At 37.9% G+C, this 19436-nt stretch overlaps 1 protein-coding gene across 1 annotated transcript in view; it reads right to left on the bottom strand.

The window, feature by feature from the left end:
- IPO5 (importin 5) overlaps window positions 1–19436 on the bottom strand; it is a 45809-nt gene that overhangs the window by 25646 nt on the left and 727 nt on the right. Inside the window, exons 2-8 of the mRNA XM_010578290.1 lie at window positions 15226–15306; window positions 9083–9275; window positions 8487–8589; window positions 8142–8238; window positions 6917–7021; window positions 3479–3601; window positions 3270–3390 (exon numbers count right to left, since the gene is read on the bottom strand). Coding sequence (XP_010576592.1) covers window positions 3270–3390; window positions 3479–3601; window positions 6917–7021; window positions 8142–8238; window positions 8487–8589; window positions 9083–9275; window positions 15226–15306 — 823 coding nt within the window. The remainder of the gene's footprint in view (window positions 1–3269; window positions 3391–3478; window positions 3602–6916; window positions 7022–8141; window positions 8239–8486; window positions 8590–9082; window positions 9276–15225; window positions 15307–19436) is intronic.

Here is a 19436-nt window from a genome sequence, read left to right as displayed (position 1 = left end):
TATATGCTTTAAGAACTCAGATATATTTCATTCATTTTGCTGAAACTCTGACATGATCCTTTGAACATTTACTGATGAAAGAGACTATATTCATTATGGAACAATAAAAAACTCAACTCTTAGTTCTACTAACATGATAAATTTTGTTAACTCTATGTACAGTGGTCACTTAGCGTAAAGCTTTACTTTTACAATAAGGTTTAGAACTTGAGGTTTTTCTCCACTTAATGTAAATTTTTGGTTTGTATCATGAAAATATCTTGCACATAATAATCCACCAGTTTTCTACTTCTACCTCTGTGGATTGATTCTGTCTCCTCTTCTCAGTACAAATCTTTATAGAGGCTATTACACAATCTTTATCATAACGTTTAACTACTATGCAATAAGCAACACCTATTCTTCTGAGTGGTTCTCACAGGAAGAAGGAGTGCAATGGTTTGTCTGTTGTAAGCTTGCCTGTTCCTGTGCACTTCAGAAGCCCAAAGGGTGAAAAGTATACCTTGCAGTTTCAGAGCAAAGCGAGGTGCTCTTATGTATTCTTTACTTTGTATTACACTAACTGCTCAGAGCGGTCGTTTGAATTCAACATCATTTATGCAAAAAAGCTTCACTTTGCCCTGGAAACAAAAGTTTTCACTCAAATACTCAACCTTTGAGCTTTAAGAATCTTTTGGGGACAGTCTACTACACAACTTGAAGACAGGCATCATAGTTAACTGCCCTTTACAGCAACCTACCTCAAAAACTAGTAGGCATAGAGTAGCCCATGCTGCTGATGACATTTACTGCAACTGATTAGGTATACTGCAATTGGTGAATTTTATAATATACTTACACTACTGTGATCTACATTAGAGGCACAACCCTAAGCAAACTCACCTCACCATACATCTGGACAGATGAGAAACTTCTCATCAACTGATGACAGAAGAAAATATTGCTCACTGACAGCGTTGTGGGGCAAGTATCAAGAAAAGATCAAATTATGGACTGATTTACTTGATGTGGCTACATATCTTCAGCCAGAGATTATATCATGGCTGCAAAAACCTTCAGAGAGCTTTTATATACATATCAAGATAACTTAATGGACACTATGAAGTCTCCAGCATGATGCCCATGTCAGAATTCTATAGTCACTGAAAAGAATTTCCTCAGAAAAAAGTATTATAGCCCAGAAGATTTTCAGACAGACACTCATAAGCACACACATGAAAACGATGTATCGTCACATCTCTGAAATATGGAAGTCAACCATCATCTGCCACAAATGCTACAAGGTTCCAAAAACTGATGTCATAGTGTTCATTGCTACTAACAAGCAAGGCTGAGAACAAACTATCAACCAAAGCTGTCTAGCCATCATTATATCTAGAACCTGCAAGAGCTTGTAAACATGTTGTTTCTTCAGATGTTTAATATGAATGCGGTTGCCAGTAAGTACAGTTTCACAAAGAATTTTTTTTAAATGTAGAGTTGTGCATTAAAGTTTCAACATTGTCCTAACAAGTCCTCAAAATTTAATTATTGCCAATATATAGACTGTTTACAAACAAGTTAAGGATGTGCCCGCTAAGCCTGCTTCTTGTCAGAGCATGCCATGACTCTCCATTTTCTGGAGACTGAGCAAAACTACAGCCAAAGATAGGCTGCAGCTCTAATTTCTAGAGGAGCAATAAAACACTCTGCTATCTTGAATACTGAGCTCAGGCAGGGAAGTCTGAACCCAAATGGAATTCCTGAACAGATAACTGGTACACAGGACTTACTCCTAAATCAGCATCATGTTCAGTAAAACCAGCATAAGATGACAGTTTTGCCTAAGGCCCAGTTCTAGTTGTGAGGATCAAGTGATCTAGCAACTTTTTAGTTGAATGAAAACAGAAAGCCTTTTAAACTAAGGCACAAAACCAAGAAAAAAGCAATCCTTTTTGGCTACCTTTTTACCATTCTCTGAACATAACTGCTTTACTAGCTCTGCAAAATAAATGTCTTTCACCTTACTGACTCACTAATATTAAGAGCAATTTTACAATAGGTTGCAAACCAAAGGCATTTCATTCCCACATGGTGCCTTATCTTAATACAGTATCTTAATACTAATATTTCATTCCTGAACAGCAACTAGCAAACCGAAGTAATACATTCTAAAGAGATATGAGGTACTTCTCCACTATGCTGCCTGACCAGATAAGAAGCTTGTAATGATTTGGGAGACAGCAAGTGTCAAACGTTAATATTCCCAACAAGCTACAGGACAGAATGAAAACACAGCATTCTAAACATTTTCAAATTTCAAAAGATATTCTGAAAGAATCTGTTCTTTAAAGAACTATTCTACAAGTAAACAAAACCTCTAGTCAATAGTTTAAACGCTTAAGCCAACCAGATCCCGTTTACAACATTTTCCAGAAATTTCACGATTATTTTAGTGACGTGTATATACGCAAATTTCCCCAGCCCAAGCACATAAGTCAAAAAAAGTTGCCTTTTAACAGATTGTCTTTATACAAGTTCCAGAAAACAAGCAAGAATCTAGACAAATACAAGTGTGACAGGGAAGGAAACGAATCCTTCCAAAAAGCAGGCTACACTGCTGTGTCAGTGCCGTGATCTACTCACAGAAAGGGTTTAAAAGGCAGAGAAATACCAGTGTGTACAGCATTGCTGCTGGGGCTGTCCAGAAGACGGTTATTTTTAGTATCTCAAATAATAATGCATGATTGAAAAAGCATGTCTCCAAAGAAGTAACAATCTGCATGTTAAATAGACTATCTCTAAGTATTTATATAAGCATTTGATTTTTAATTCACAGCTTTAACTCAATACCAAAGCTCAACATGCATGCTGAATTCCTTCAGTCTTCAGTTGCCAGCACCACAGAGTTTCTGGCCTACATACCAAACTTCAAACGTAGAACTTCAGAACTAAATGCATCTTTTTTTTTTTTTTTTTTTTTACAGTACAAATTTCCAAAACCAGCAGAAAAGCATTAAAGTAGTATTTTCCTTGGAAACACCTAATGAAGAGTCTACTGTGTTTTTATTCAAATTGCTGGTGGCTGCATAAGCACAGATTAATTTATGAAGAGCCATAATAAGAAGGGGTTTTCTCCGTAAGAAAATTCAATTCAGTGTCACCTGAAGTTATCAGCACCAGCAAATTCTGAGTTAGACATGGTTTTGCCACTGACCACCTGCAAAGTCAGTTTAACACTGTAAAGGAAGACAAATTGTTTCAACAAAGAAAGTGAGTCAAATACTTACTGGCTTGTGCAACAATATTTGTATGCCTCCTCAGCATTGCAGCAGCAGTTTCTGACAAGGTCACAATTACTTCAAGCGCCAACTGACGCTGCATGTTACTGAGACTGGCATCTGCACACAACTACAATCCAGAAGAGTGGTTAGAATGGTTAGAACAGAAGTTTTCAGGTGGAAAGAGTGATTTTTTTAAAAAAAATTCCTAGCTTTACCTTCAGACTTAGTTGCAACGTAGGTTCTAAATGTGGTCGTAAATACTTGGGAACAGAATCTGCAATTTCTACAAGGGATTTCAGAACAGAATCATCGTTTTGGTAGCAGGAATCATTGACAGCCTATAAAGAGGTAAGATGAAGATAAGATTAAATAAAAACAAACAATACTATGAATGGGACCACTGTTATAGAAGAAATTTGATTAACTGTATTCTTGTTTCTCTGAATAGTCTCGTTTAGCGTGAGCAGCTTCACATTAGTAGCTAAAGTAGTTGAAGCCTTAGGCTGCAAGAACTGACCAAGTAAACTTTTTGATAAAACTAATGTTAGCTGAATCTGGCAGATACGGGTGGAATGAAGATAAGGACCAAGGAGGCAATTCCAAGAGAATGAAGTTACTTCAGAAGAAGGCCAGCCCAGCAACAATGAAAACCAGTAAGAAATCAAGAGACCACTGACCAGAATTAAGCGATAGGACTTGGGGATTGGGTGATGGGTGGTATGGGTATAATTGAGAGGCGTCAATTGGGGTAGGGGTCCCTCTCCGGAGGCACCCAGCTCAAGCTGTAACCTGAGAACTAATAAAAGACTAACTGGAAGCCTTCACTGGGACTTTGCATTTTCAGTGGGATCCTAGGACTGGACCCTGCTATGGTGGCCAGCGTGCATAAATCCATAACAACTACAAAGAGATAATACGCGGGGTCCAAAACTACAAGTTATGGTTCGCAATGTTATGTGCCATCCATTTTGACCATTATTAGTTTAAATGTAACACAGTAGACAAACACACTCAGAAAGAATTAAGGTCACACATCAGAGGTGCCAACATGCAAAAACACACACTATGTTTTGACAAGCACAACTAACTTCAAAATCCATTTTAAATTAAGAAAAACTCCTCAAAGTAACTCTGCCCAAGGGAAGTAAAAGGAGCCTAACTCCTTTTTTTCCCCCCAATCACATGAGAACAGCTTTGAATAGCTTATGCTTACAAACACCAGGAATCTCAAGATTAAATAATGTATTTTTTTCCAGACAACTCCGGAGAGCCACTGAATCAAAGCAGAACTTTCAGCCTTCAGTTACAGGACACAGGAAAGAGAAAAAGAAATCAAGCTTTGTGGAAGTATCTTTCCTAACCCATAGCTACATTCTGAAAAGTAATTTAAAACTTACTTTTAACTGATCAGGTTGATACTTTAGTACCAAAAGAGCACACAGCTATTCAGTGGTGTTAAAACTCTTCTAGAATTAGGACACAAAAACTCAAACCTCCAGAGAAAAAAGTCTTTAAACATACTTTTGGGGTTTTGAAAGGAATTTTCATTAGTGAAGTATTTGATGTCTTCCTAATGTAGATACATTTTTTAAAGTGAATAGTTAGGTTTTTTTTTTAATACTTAAGTCTAGAAATCAACACTTTTGATAATGCCACTCAAACAGGCCACACTTTCAACATAGAAGCAGCATCTTCTAGTATCAGAAATGTTCGGGGGTAAAAAAAATAAAAATCTATCTTGGTTAAGGCCTTTTGGACTAATAGTTACCATTTGTCCTCTGATTCTGGCAAAGGATAATGTAATATTACAGGAAGTTTCTGTAAAACTCTGTATTTTATACCCATTGCAACTTTGACAGCTTTTTAAAGCAAGACTATGTTTCTGAAGAAGTTCCAAGTGCACAGTGAGCCCTAAAAGGCAGTGGTACTTTTCTGTAGTATCAAACACCAACAACCACAGAAGTCGGTTGAAGTTCCAGCTGCTTTTACCTCCACTGCAAGATAAATCTCTTGGATATAAGTTTTAACTATTAGTTCTGAAAGTTCAACTTCCAGCATCACCATTATAGATATTGCACTAAAAGGACTGAATTGCTAAGTCAGAATTTTATTTTTAGCTTTTATACCATGCCAATATTTCAACAAAATGAACTTCAACAGCAACAAAAAAAGCATCCAACTGTCTCCAAAGGTCACTCACGACTATTCTAACACATCCCATCTCCTATTTATAAACTCAGATCTTCATATCCATCTTGTGTTACCACCGCCAGAAAATCTAGTCCTTCTCGCAATAAGTACTTTAAAAAGACAGATTTCATAGCATAGTTCTGTGCTCTATATTTGCAAAATAAAGCTTGAAAATGCAAGCCAAGTGCATGTGTTTTTACAGCCTGAAATAGTAGCATTGAAACTTATATCACACAAAGTGGGCTATTAGTCTGAAGTCTAAAAACAGCATACTATTTAATTGCCAAACATCAAGACGAATGGCATGCCCACCCCAAATCCTGCCTCACTCCCACTCATACGGTACTCAGTAGCCAAAGTCCTCTCAGCCAGTTACAATTTTTGAACAATACAATTGCTATTGCCGAAGTCACAGACAGGGACTAGCTACCAAATAGTGACCTCAATATCAAAATACTTATCTTGTACACACTAGAGCCCATTTTCAAATTCAGTTGATTTTAATAAATTCCTCAGTTTCCATTTAAGATCAAACGGAATTCCATCAGTTGCAGAAGCCAGTAAACTTGGCACAATTTTTCTTCAGCTTGCCACAAAGTACACACATACAAGGTTTATAGCTTATACTGTCAACAGGAACTTGCTATACTGACTGTAGCAAGAAGTCAGTCTTTAACCCAAATTTAGCCTAATTTAAAATCACCAAAAGTTCACTACCACTTATCACAGGTACTTAGTTATTTCCACTTTTTCTTGATATAGAAAGGGAACTGTACTGTCATCCTTCAGAGCTGAAACCATTTCTATCTCTGGTTTTGTTTACAATAGGCTTCCCCCCAGAAGTAAACAACCTTATATTAGAATTTCAACTTTTGCTCAAATTTATCCATCCTAAAAGAGATCTAATCTAGCCTCAGAAATGATATGAATCTTAAAAAGGCATTTTGTTTGCAAGTTCCTAATTTATCAAACAATAAAGATCATTTGTCCAGACTGTTGTTCTTACTCTGACAATCTTTGTTCAGAATAATTCTACGCTCTCCTCTAAACTGAAGAGATACAGGATATCATGGGTCAATGAATTTCCCAATTACTGATTACTTGAAATCTCAGGGTAGCCCATATCTAAAGTATATTTCAATAGCATGGTTAATTAAAAAGCTGTATGATTTTCAGTTAAATACAAAGAATTTTAACTCATTCGTCTAGGTAACACTATATAAATCAATCAGCATTGAATTATTTTCCTTAAAGCCCCATCAATTAGCTTGTGTTTACAAAATTCCTTATCAGTTTCCACTGTATCTTGCTGGTGACAGATGTCAGGCTAACTAAGATATAGTTAATCCAGATCTCAGCAAAAATTCATATGCTATACAAATCTGCAGACCAATAATTTATGTTCGGATACAGTCACTACAGACAGTAATGGCACATTAAGTGTTACTTGTGTGGTTTCTTACCTGCAAGATTCCAGGCAGCAAGTCTGCAAAATGTTTAAGAAGGGGAAGATTGTGCTCATTAGCAAGCACAAATGCAGCTGCAGCTCTAGCAGAGAGAGTCTTGATCTAGAATACAGGCAAGATTGGAGAAAGAAATATGAAGAACTGGTAATGAAACATGCCTTTGTTTTCTTTTAACATTAGGCCTATTATGAGACTACACTTTATATTACCAATTCCCTTTTACATTTCCCAATAGATATAGCAATTAGTTTTTAACATGGGATTTTACATCTTACTTCAAATTAAGGTAAAGCAATAATGAAGATCTCCAGCATCTATGCCCTCCATGACACAAAAAAAGTTTATCATATTACGAGGTGGCAAGTATTGCCTAGTCTTGCTTTTGTTTGGTTTTTGTTTCAGTGTTTTGGGTTGGTTTTTTTTTCAAAGAAAGAAAAAAGAAAAAAACCTATTGTTTTCAACTTCCATCCCAATTTCAAATGTGTATGCAAGTGTCAAAGTCCCATTTTTCAAAAAGCGCGATCTAAGAGTTTAAAACATGGTTCTTTAAAGGCATGACTTGTGGTACTTTAGAAAATGTTACTCAGTTGACTTTCAAAGGTCAGAAAAAGTAATCCATGGGGGAAGCAGCAAACTGAACCCATATACCACAGCAGGGTTTCCTATCCTTGCCCAGCATTTTTCACAAGAGAAACATTTTCAAAGTACAATTCTCTGCACAAATCAATATATCTGAAGTCTTCCAGAAAAGCAAGGCTTGTTAACATGCCCTTACAGCAAAGCATGCACAAACAGTTCAAGGAGCTGTCACATATTCAGAGTTTTGAGACATACTGTGTACAAATACTATGTATCTTTACTGTTAAACACAAAGGCCAGAAAGAGAACTTAACAAGGAGTTTCTGCCCCCTCATGCTCTTGGCCAAAACCCCTGGCTCCGTTCTGGGCCACTACAACTAGGTTTCTCCAACCATAACTACTAGTGAAGAGTCTGGGCCTAAGCAGTACAGATTTGAGCCAGCGAGTCAGCTTTAGGACCATGAAAAGGTTTGACCCTTCTGTTTTGCAGCAGGCATAGTCAAAACTCCAGATGTACATCAGGCTCGGGTAATGCAATTCTCTGGTTGGAATCTATGGTTTAACCTTTATGTTCGAGACTACTACACAAAGTTTCTATGCTCAGGACATATTAAACAAACAAACAAGAACATAAAGGTCTTACTGATGGATGCTCTTGATCTTGCATACACTGAACCAGCATTCTCTTAATGACCTCCAAATAGTGTTGCTGCTGATTCCCAAAAATCCCAGGAAAATTCCTAAGGATAAGAAAAGAAAAAACAATAATAAAATTTTACACAGGTTAACCTTAACTACTATTTTAAACATATCCATTGTTTAAGCTACAGATTGTAACTGTACATGTAACAGTTAAGTAAACCACCATACAACAGAATACATGAAATATATATGATTGCTTGTTAATTAAGTTGTGACAGTTTTTCTTACATTTTTACAGACATGATTTGGCTAACCTGCAAAAATGTAGCAAACTCTGAAAGCTTACCAGAAAATATGTAGAGCAGCCTCACGCAGTCCCACGTTCTGAGAGCTGACAGAGTCAAACAAGAATTTCAGAACTTCTGGCCACTGGTTGTTGCCATCTTCATCTAGATTAAATGCAACAAAGTTTTAGGTTAAGCAAACTTAAGAGTGGTTAGATCTCAATTGTGCAGGGCAACCAGTCATCATTACTAAAATTAATTTCAAAAAAACTGATCTTGAGATGTGTCACAGTGTAAAATATGGCTGAAGTGTTAAATCTAAAGGCATTCAGGAACAGAAGATGATCTCTATTTACTGCTGTATAACAGCACTCAACTGATGCAGATGTTCAGCATAACATTCTTGAGAATTTAAACAAAATTGGATTTCTAAACCTTAATACAATCTCACCTGAACTCAAGCAATTTAAAAAGCAGAGTTAAGGAATCTTATTTTTATCTGACCAAGGATAATGTAAACAAATATTATGTTTTATTTTAAACCATGAAATCAGTACATCATGTGCAAACATCTGCACAGACTAGAGAATAAGAGATAAAAATACAACTACTATCAATACATAAATATTTTACCACGACATCAGCTTATATAAAGTACCTATTAAGTTCCTGGCCAATTCAGCAACAATGTCACAGATTTTTTTCCTCATACTGGACTGCGTTTCCAACTGAATAATCAACAGCAATCCACTTTTGATAGAGGTCTGATCATCAGGTGAAAGAGCTGGATAAACTTCTTCAAAAGCAGAAGACAAAAGACGTCGTAGAAGGACAGCTGCCATTTGTCTAGCCTATTGAATAAGAAAGTAAGTATGTTAAAGTGTTTTGATATGATAATCATGCTTTTAGGATGAAAGACGACTGACATCATGCTTCCAAACGATGTTTTCACTGTGTAGACTTGTCTGGTGAATGGAATACCTCTCAAGCAACAGATGACAATTATGATAGTAAGTAAAAACATAGTAAAGAAAAATCAGCTTACAACCATGTTTCTGACAATTACAGCTCTTCAAAGAAATAAACATGAAACCCACTGAGGTATTCAGTTTTTTTCCAGAGCTGAACCTTGGACATATTTTGTGGCAAGTTAAGGACTTTGCTGCATTATTGAAAGGTGTTTAAAGCGTGTCTTCTTTCTATTTTAAATGGCCCGCTGAGGTAATTATAATCCAGATAGGTGTTTTTTGATTAACAAGTAACTTAATGGGACAACTTTGCCAGACAATTAACTTGGTAAACCCTCCTTCACTTTCTCAAAGAACAAAACTTCTAAAGATTCAGGAACCCAGAGTTAGATTTTGGCAAATAAAACTCCACTCTGAACAAAAAAACCCCAAAACAAACCCAAAGCTTTCAGCCTTTTGCAGACCTATGATGAAATGTTTTTCTTTAAATTTGAATTTGAGCATAAGAACTGCAATACCACATTACAATCTTCTATGCTTCCTGCTTGCATGCAGCAACTCTACAACAGTATGGTTTACATATCTTTATTTATTTACAATTATCCAACTAGAAGCAAAAAACCTGCCTGAGTAATTAAAAATGAATAGAGCAGCACAAGCAGTAAAGGCAAGAAGACACATGAAGCACTCTGAACAACTTAATAAATAGGATGTTCACTAACCAGTGTTTCTAGGAGGACAAACAGTAATTAAAAAAAACACCCCCCAAACTTCTAAAGTTTAACATGTGTAACAAAACCTTACATGCGTTAAATCCTCACAAAAAAGCAATCCAATGCAACATACACCCAATTTTTTCCCTAAGATACTCTTATTTAATGTGTACTTGAATGAAAAACAGTTTCACTTATAACAGCCTTTGGAACCCAAAAATGTTGCATGAGCAGGAGAACTAATGAAGTCCAATTTCCAAAAGATCTCTCAACTATATTGCTACAGCGTAACCTATAGATGAGAAACACAAACCACTGCAAAGTCTCAACTTCTAAGGTACCCTGTAAAAATCAGGTATTGCTAGAACATCACCCAAGATACTATTACTGTTATGTTCTGCAGTCTCCAGACTCACTGTGCCTTTTTCCAGTCTACCCAGCCCTCTTCAATACAGCTAAAGAGCAGTGCACACACAGTGTCTCCACACTAGCAGAAGGAAAGGACTAGAATTGGACCTTACTCTAGATAATTCCTTATTCTCCTCCTCCTCCTCAACAGCTCCAATGTGGACCAAAGCCACCACGTATGTAGGATTAGTAGATATTCCCTAGTAGATCTAAGGAAGACAGAAGGTGAATAAAGCAGGTAACAGTGCCCACCCATACTGTAGCTCCCATCATAAGCCAAGGTTCTCTAGCAATAGGTCATCACATGGGAAACATGAGTTAGGAAGGAAAAAGATTCTTTCCCCACTGCCTCCGGGAATCCCACTACCAATGTGTCCAAAAGCTTCAATGGCACCACAATATAATGGCATCTTTCCTTCTCCCACCCTTAGAAGCACCCATATTGTGAAAGATTAAATTTCTCCTCATTAGTATGGTGAACTTACAAAGGAGAAGCCTTGACTGGGGAGCAAGTTTGCTGGGACTAAACAAGGCACAGACTCTGATGCAATGTCTTCCCTTACTCAGGGCATCATGTTTCTCTGCATATTCTCTGACATCTGATAATGACTGAACTCACATTATATGCGTTCCTTTCCTGAAGTAATAATAATAGGTGGCCAGATAGGGAATAGAGCTTGTTTTCATAAAGCATGTAGTCTCAAAGATAAGAATTTCCACCTCTGAAGAATTTAATTTTAAAATATTACAAGAATGACAAACACAGACTGATTGCAAACTAAAAACACAAGTAACAAAGCATACAGAAAGACACAAGATCAGCACTACATGAATTAGCTCCTGGTTATTGTTACTAGCTTAGAAAAAAATTCCCAAATTCCCTAAAGCAAATTCAAATGTTTGAAGGAGTGACAAAGAAGCAATTAACTTCTAATAATAAATGGCATATTTTCCTCAGCAGATATCCACCTATATATGAAAATTACCATTGTCAATTTAATTATGACGAACATGGCTACATTAAGGGCAGCTCTGGGGCTGTTTCTCCTGCTTTAAGGAAGTACGTATTTTTCACACGCACTAAAGGCGCTTTTATATTTAAGTGTTACAAGATATGTACCCAAACAAGCATTTTAAAATCCTGCAACTTAGCAGCTATAGCTTTTAACAAGAACAGGAACAATATAAAGTGTATATCCCCAAAGAACTTCTATCTACCAATGAAGCATAAAAAAGCAGAACTCTCTCCTAGCATTGGATTCTTCTGCATGTCTAAATTACCGAGGTGCTCACATACAATTGGAATGTCAAAGTTATTAACATAAAAAGTAGTTCATAATACTCAAATTTCAACACTACTTCTTATTAATAGAATTTACAGTGTTTTAAAAATGTTCTAGGATTTTATAGATGATGGCACAAAGGCACAAGAAGAAAACCAACTTGCTGAGCAGGGCAGCAGAAGAATTATTAACAGAAATCTGGGATACCAGGTTCTCCAGTGGTATTCAAAGTATCCAGGTAATCCTAAGCAATTTGTAAGAAAAAGACTGACCATCTTGTGTAGCACAGTCACAGTGATTTTTACTTTTGTTTTACTGTTCCTTTTAAGTCCTCAAGGAGGAAAACATGCATGGATGGAAGCAATCAATATTTAGGACACAGTCCAAAGATGGACTTGCACAACCCCATTCAGGGATCCGGCCCCACGTGGAATTCAAAGTGCTCAGTGCCTAAGGTCCGCATACAACTCCAAGGCAGAACTGTGGTGTATCAGAAGTCCATGGGCTGCCTGCCTTCCCCTCCAAATGCTGAACAGGAAGCTGCCCACAGCAGTAGTTTTCAGGCTAAGAAATGCAACCCCTTCATGTGACAATATGGAGAGGGGGAAGGGAAAGGTCAGAGCCCTCTAAGAGGGCTGCGAGTACAGCAGAAACACAGTTTTACACAGCATTTGTTATTGTATTTCACAGGGCTTGAAATTAGTCAACTGTAAATTAGGACACAATTGAAAATGCCAATCTAGAGTTAACCAGGAAGAAAATAAATGCAGGAGAAAATGCAGAGCTTCTGTTCCTCTCTAAGATTTAGGTGGTAAATCAAAACTGCAAAGGAACAGCCTCTTAACACCTGAGACACATCCTGAGAATAAAATCACCAAATAAACTGTGAATATATACCACCTTTCTGTTCAACCCTTTAAAATGCAGTTGCGTAGGAAGTAGAGTCCTAACTTCATAACAGGAAGGCTTAATGTTCAGAAAGTTGGAGACCAGGGTTCAAGCCCCTCCTCAGCCTGAGGGGTACAAACTTGCGTATCATCTGGCACAGAAGTGTTCTAACGCTAAGTCAGATGCTTCCCTCCACTTCTGTGAAAAGTGTTACTCTGCTATCAGGAAAGTATGAAATGAGAACAGAGGGAAAAGGTGATTATTTCCACAGTTTAGGCATTTGGTTAGGAGAAAACCTGCTATACAGTTAGTTTTTAAAAGAGTTATTTCTGATCTAGCTTAATGGTTTTTTTCCATGTCAAATGCAAGGGGTCCTGGGAGCAGGATCTGAATCCCTGTTTCTCCATTTAAATGCCAAAACTACTAGGTTGCAGAGTCAGGATTCCTCCAACTGCTGTCCAAATAGTCCTACGAATCTTGTATTCTCTACAACACAGCAGCCCAGCTCCTGCAAACAGGATGGAGTATTTTCTTCAGCCTAGTTTTCCTGGTAGGTGGTAAAGCAATACAGAGGCTTCGGGATGAAGAGGGATCTGAACCCAGCTTTCCCATAGCCTGGGCAAGGGATCTTTAAAGTTCTAAGGCTTCTTCCAGCAGCCTGTGTTCAGTGGCGCCGGTACTTTCAGTGCACTCAGAGGACACTTACCAGGCCCAAAGCCCTGTCCACTGGTGACATATACACTATTCTGCCCAACATTTGGATCTACATAAAACATACACAGACACAAAATGCCTAGCTGTTGATACCAGCACGACACTGAACACGCACAAAATGCTTCCCTGCACGTTTATATGCAACATTTAGATGAAGCACGGGGATGACTTCGCTTAGGCTCTAATTAGGCTACTATGTATTTGGATTTACAGGGAAGAGAGGTTGTGCACAGGTTTTATTAATCAGGATTTTTTCAGTCCAGCACCTAATCTCTACTTAAGTTATGAGCTAACATTTAAACCTTTCTTTGATTTATCCATTGGTGGAGTTAAATGACAAGTTATTGTACAAATGTTAACTTCTGATGTCTTTGGTAAGAGTAACTTCTGCAGATGAAAAGTTTGTTTGCACTTGAGTAAGCTGGAAGCCAAGTCCTTGGCAAAATTCTGAACAGTCTTAGACTGGGCTATTTCTTTAGCCAATGTAAAGGGAATAGAATCAGTAAATACATGGCACAAGTATTTATTTACACAAGCATCACTTTGTAGTTGTCAACTCGGACTTCTCAAATGTATTCAAAACAGAAGCATGTGCAATGCTGCTATGACTTCTAGGGCACAGTATTATCTAATTATTCTGATTATTATGTATGATGTTCTCATGAAAAAGGCACAGCGGAAGATCTTATTTTTCATGGCAATTTAAATACAGGACAGACTGCTCTACAGCTTTCTATCTTTTGAAACTTCTCAGAGGGGCAGGAGGGAAAACTACACAGCTCTTATACAACCAGTTGCTAGAGTAATATTGAAGGATTTTGTCAGAAGAACACTGCTTTGTAGGTAGATAAGCATCAGTACTAGTAAGCTGATACTTACTGAGCGTTAGAAAGCACAAATAGCATCTACCTCTAAATTGAATACAATCTACCAGAAGAGATCATTATCCCAAAACAGCACACTTATATTCTCCTTATAATAGTGTTCAGAAATTCTACATGCTACATCCTTTTGTTGTTCAGTAAAACTCTATAGATTTGGGGAAAAAAAAGAAAAAGAAAAAAGTCAAACGTTTTTACTTTAAGTGACACTTAAGTTTGTAATATCTTGAAAGCTTAGTAGTTCTTCACTCTGCGTATCCAAGTGAATAATAGTTTTACCAATAAGTACTATACCTGATTCCTGAAGTGTGCCAGCCTTTACAAAACTAAGGAATAACTAAAAGGCACTCTTACTGTATGCCCACAGAATAACTTTATATAGTGCTTAGACTGCCTCCATTCATTCTATAACACTGCTAGATGCCTTAATGAGCATATCCTCCCCAAACAGGACAAAATAAAAAAGCCATCTGAATAAAACACGCAAAACAACTGCTACATTATCTCCCTCCAATTTTGATTTGAGAAGCACAAGAAGTATCAGATGATACAGAAGTTTAACACATTTAGGCACAGGACTCCAAAATGGAAAGCATTTCTCAGCTGTAACTTGAATGAACATCACAGTACATATTAGTTACACATTTTCAGGAAAGAACCCCATCATTAAGCAAAACGCACAACCAGAAAACAATGGAGGTCTAAGCAGTCACTTATGAAAGACTACTTTTGAAACTAAATATCCTACATCAAAAAGTCTCAGCTAGCGAACTTGACATGCAACAAACTAGATGAGTGGTCCCTCTACAAATGTGCATGCAGTAAATTAAGACTCAGTTAATGCCCCACTTGTTCATTTATCCCAAAATGACCAGCACTGATTTCTTGCCCCCCTTCTCCAAGTTCCCTTGAAAATCCACAGAATTCAAAGATTATTGAGACGTACCTCCTCAGCAGCAGCAGTGTTCCTGATTGCTTGTAGGAGGAATGTGATCTTAGATTGACCTGGAATATTCTCATACGTCTCCTGCATAAAAAGGGATACAGCTTATTGTAAACAATTACTAGAAAGCATGTGTTAAGCATTAATATGAATTGACTTTTCTTTTAAAATAACTTCATTATCCATCCAATTAATAGAAAATAACATAGCAAAACCCCTAAACCTATCAAAATAAAAATTTCTGACCTATTTTAAAATCATGGGTGAAGTCTTAGTTACCTAATAAGACCTGCCCTATTGGAATGATCTACATATGCATTACTGGCCACTTAAGAGATGAGTTAAGAAATAACATAAATGGAACACATCCTCCTGGAAATACAATATATACAGAACACGTACCCTCTCGGGAATCCATTATAGCTTCTATCACATCAAAGGATTAAGAACTTTGGAAGCCTGAGACTGAACTATGACCAACAGGTTAATAACCACTGACAAATGTATAGTCCAAAAATTTGTTCTGTTCTTTTTCTGAACGTTTTTACAACCTTTACAATGTCAAGTGGCAGTCACACATCTCAACTACATGTTTTGAGTAAGTACTTTCCATTTTGAAACTTCTGCCTGAATTTCAGAGAGACTATTTAGTCTCCCCCTTAGGGAAACCCTTTTAATAAAACGGGAAGTTTAATGAGAAGTTCAGTTACGTTGTCTTACACACTTCTGGCATGCAGTTCATTCACTATGTTTTTTTAAACTAGATTGTTACATAGAAGCTAGAGCGAGCACACAACAAAATAGCTTTTGCTATCTAGAACATAGTATACAGGACCATTTTAAAACTATAAATGCTTGTTTCTAATATACCAAACCTATATAGGTAGGGGCAGGGGAATTACAAGCTGAAGAGCAACCACTTAAAACACTCAGAAATAGTTCCTACGCTTACTAACTCCGAAAGAGTTATTTTTCATGGACACAGTCTTGAAGATAAATTACTCCACCCTTTCCAAATATTCTCTATGCCATCCTGAACTCAAGGAACAAGCCTACTATACAAAGCCCAGGTTTGTTTCAATCAGTGCGCTGCCTGCCTACTTCCCATTCTTACCACTGCAGCAGCTCCTTCTAATATTCTAGTAAATTTACATACCTTGACAGTATACCTGCTATTTTCAATAAAGTAGTTTCCCCATCACACATTTAATATTAGACATCATCTTCCTCCACTTTCCGTACCTGCCTCCTAGTAGGCCTCGTTCACAGAGTCAATTCTTACTTCATATTCTCTCTAGTTGCTAATATATGCTCACAGTCAATGAGACTCTGAATCCCCAATGAATCCCTGCATTTAATCTAATCATTTCATGGAGTCTGCAAAATTAAATGAGGTTTAGGGTCAGAAGAGAAAGTCTTCTCAGATTAACCATTTCCACGAGCGTATATATTTATATTGCACTATTATCTACAACTATAAAGACAAATACAGAAACAAGAAGGTTCCCTAAACACAGGCCCAGCATGGACCTGAAGCTATGCTTTCATGGACAGTTGAAGCACTGTAAAAGCTGGCTTCCCTCATGCCAATTCTGATAATAATGAAATTCTATTTTGAGTTGTTTAAACTCACTAGAAATGGCAGCAACCTATTCAGTTGTCCACTGACATAATTTTGTCACTTCAGTAAACTGGATTCAGAGGATGCTAAAGAGCACCAGGGGCAAGGCAGGCAAAAGGAACATATGGCCAAAGCCAGAACCTTCCCCCGGTGCTGGTGTGTGGAACCAGCAACATAGTCCTCCATCTTACTACCAGCCTTGGCTACACCCTAACTATGTACCTGGATCCTGCTACATCTTCACAGCATTCCTTTAGTTCATGATTAGTTCCCCAACTACCTTACCCAGAGGTACAATTTTCTCACGCAGCTTGACTAACTTCCAGAATACACGCAAGCAAATAACTATTATCAACACTTAGTACTCATGTTCTTCCAAACCTGAGAAATATATTTTTAAAAAGAGCATAAAATCACCAAAAGAAAGTAAAGAAAAGTTTCTCTGTCAGAATACAAACACACAAATAAGAGAAAGACAGGCTTTTATAGTCAACAGACAACATTCCAGTAATTTTTAATGGGAGATAAAATGAATGAACCAGGTTTCAGCAAACTGGTCAGAATAAGTTATGAGCGTGCTAGCACACAGATAGATCGATATACATAAATACTTGAATAAAAATAGGTGATTAGACTTTCCTCCCCTAGGCTTTCCTCCCCCTACTTTCTGTTTTTTTACAGCTTTCACTACACCCCCACCCAAACAGGGTATGACTGACTCTACATCTCTATCAAGTCTAGTCTTCAACATAGCATCTCTCATCCTAATTTCAATGGCCAGACCCATTAGAAATAACCCAAGTCTGTCTCCTTCAGTTCCCAGTCTATCCATTTCTCATTCTCACTGGTTTTCTCTGGACACAAATGAAAACCTGCTATTCAATTTACCTGCAGTTATGTGAATCCCTATAGTATTCAATATTGCCTTTGAACAGTATGTACACTTTAAAAAACTGATTGGACTATGCAGATATTTAAGATCAAATATGAGTCCTGTATGATTTTAGTAAGCAGATGTTCTAAAGGCTATGCAATACTTTCATCTGAAGAAATCTTACTTCAAGAAACAAACGCAAAAAAAAAAAGTCAATCTAGCTCTCTCTGTAGAGAGACAGATTTGTGTTTCTAGGTACAAGTTCACTAACCCACCATGAAGAAGACTGAGCTGGGTTCTTCACAGCCGTGCATGGTAGAAGAATGAGAGACAACAGGCGTAAATTGAAAAAAAAGGAGGTTCAGACCGGACAGAGGTTCAGACCTCTTTGCTCTAATGAGGACAGTCAAGCAGGAGCGCATTGCTCAGAAAGCCTGTGCAGTCTCCGTTCTTGGAAGTTTTCAAGACTCAATGGGACAAAGCCCTGAGTGACCTGGTCTGACCTGACAGCTGACACTGCTTTGAGCAGGAGATTGCACTACAGACCTCCTGAGGACCCGTCCACTCTGAATAATACTGAACCATAAAAATACTTGCAATACAGCTTGGAAACATGCGGAAACCAATGCCAGATTCAGTACAGGTAAAGAAGTAAAAGTTATACTACTCGCTTGTATTTGTATATGAAACAAATGGACTCGAAAAGCTTGGTAATCTATCGCACAATTAAGGTTTCTTATTCTGATTGACCATGGTGCCTATGTATCTATGAAGATTAAAAAACCTGCAACTCGGTTCCAAGCAAGATTCTGACAGAATATGCCAGTTGTAAGAATCTAAGTTTCAGGCTTTTTTTTTCCAAGAATGTTTTATTTCACAGGCATTTTGACACAGCTGTCCAGTAAATTTGCTTTGTTACAATTTTAATAAAGTTCGAAAAGTTATGAGAAATGTTCTTGTGTTACATGCAGGCAGTTGAGAAGGGAGGGGATGGCCTCCATTCCAGTTCTATGTTCAGGAATGTGGGAATAATTCTTGCTGCTTCTCTAGAAAGCGTTTGCAGTAATCAATACTGAACTTTGCTAACTTTCTAAAAACGCACGCCTCCCCTCCTTCTCATCCCCAAATTACATTTTGGGAATTTTCACTGCAGCATCAGTAACAATAATACTTTTTATTCTTCGCCAAACAATGCGCTGAACTCTGCTGACCGCTGAAGTGATGAGAGCGATAAAAGACCCAACGCAGCCATGCAGTGGGAATTCATGCTAAACCTAGACGCTAGTATTTAATTCAATGGGAGAGATTCCCCACTAGGCTTGACAATGGAGTCTTAAGCATGACAGAGAGAAAGAATTAATGTGGCTTAGCCATCACAAAGAATTTTAGCTGAAATAACACATCCGAAAAGTTTTTGCTGATAGCAGAGAAACTCAGTATATTGAAAATGCTTCTTTTAGGAAAATATTTCTTAGCTGACGAGCCACTTGAATAGGCGGCCCGTTCCGAAGTTAAAAACCAAACTACAGCGTGGCAACACAAGAGGACCTCGGCGGGCCGGGCGGGTGTCTGCGGCCCCGCTCCTGCCCCAGCACAGGCGGCACGGCCCCTCTGCCAGAGCCGCTTCGGGACCGCAGGGACGAGGATACAAGCGCACGATCACGCCCCTCCGAGCTCCGTACCCGCGGAGGCCAGACGCCCCCCCACACACCCCTCCCC

The sequence above is a fragment of the Haliaeetus leucocephalus genome, unplaced genomic scaffold (assembly GCF_000737465.1).
Source record: "Haliaeetus leucocephalus isolate CR32 unplaced genomic scaffold, Haliaeetus_leucocephalus-4.0 Scaffold626, whole genome shotgun sequence".
Taxonomy (NCBI): Eukaryota; Metazoa; Chordata; class Aves; order Accipitriformes; family Accipitridae; genus Haliaeetus; species Haliaeetus leucocephalus.
This window is presented reverse-complemented; position numbering and strand designations above follow the sequence as displayed.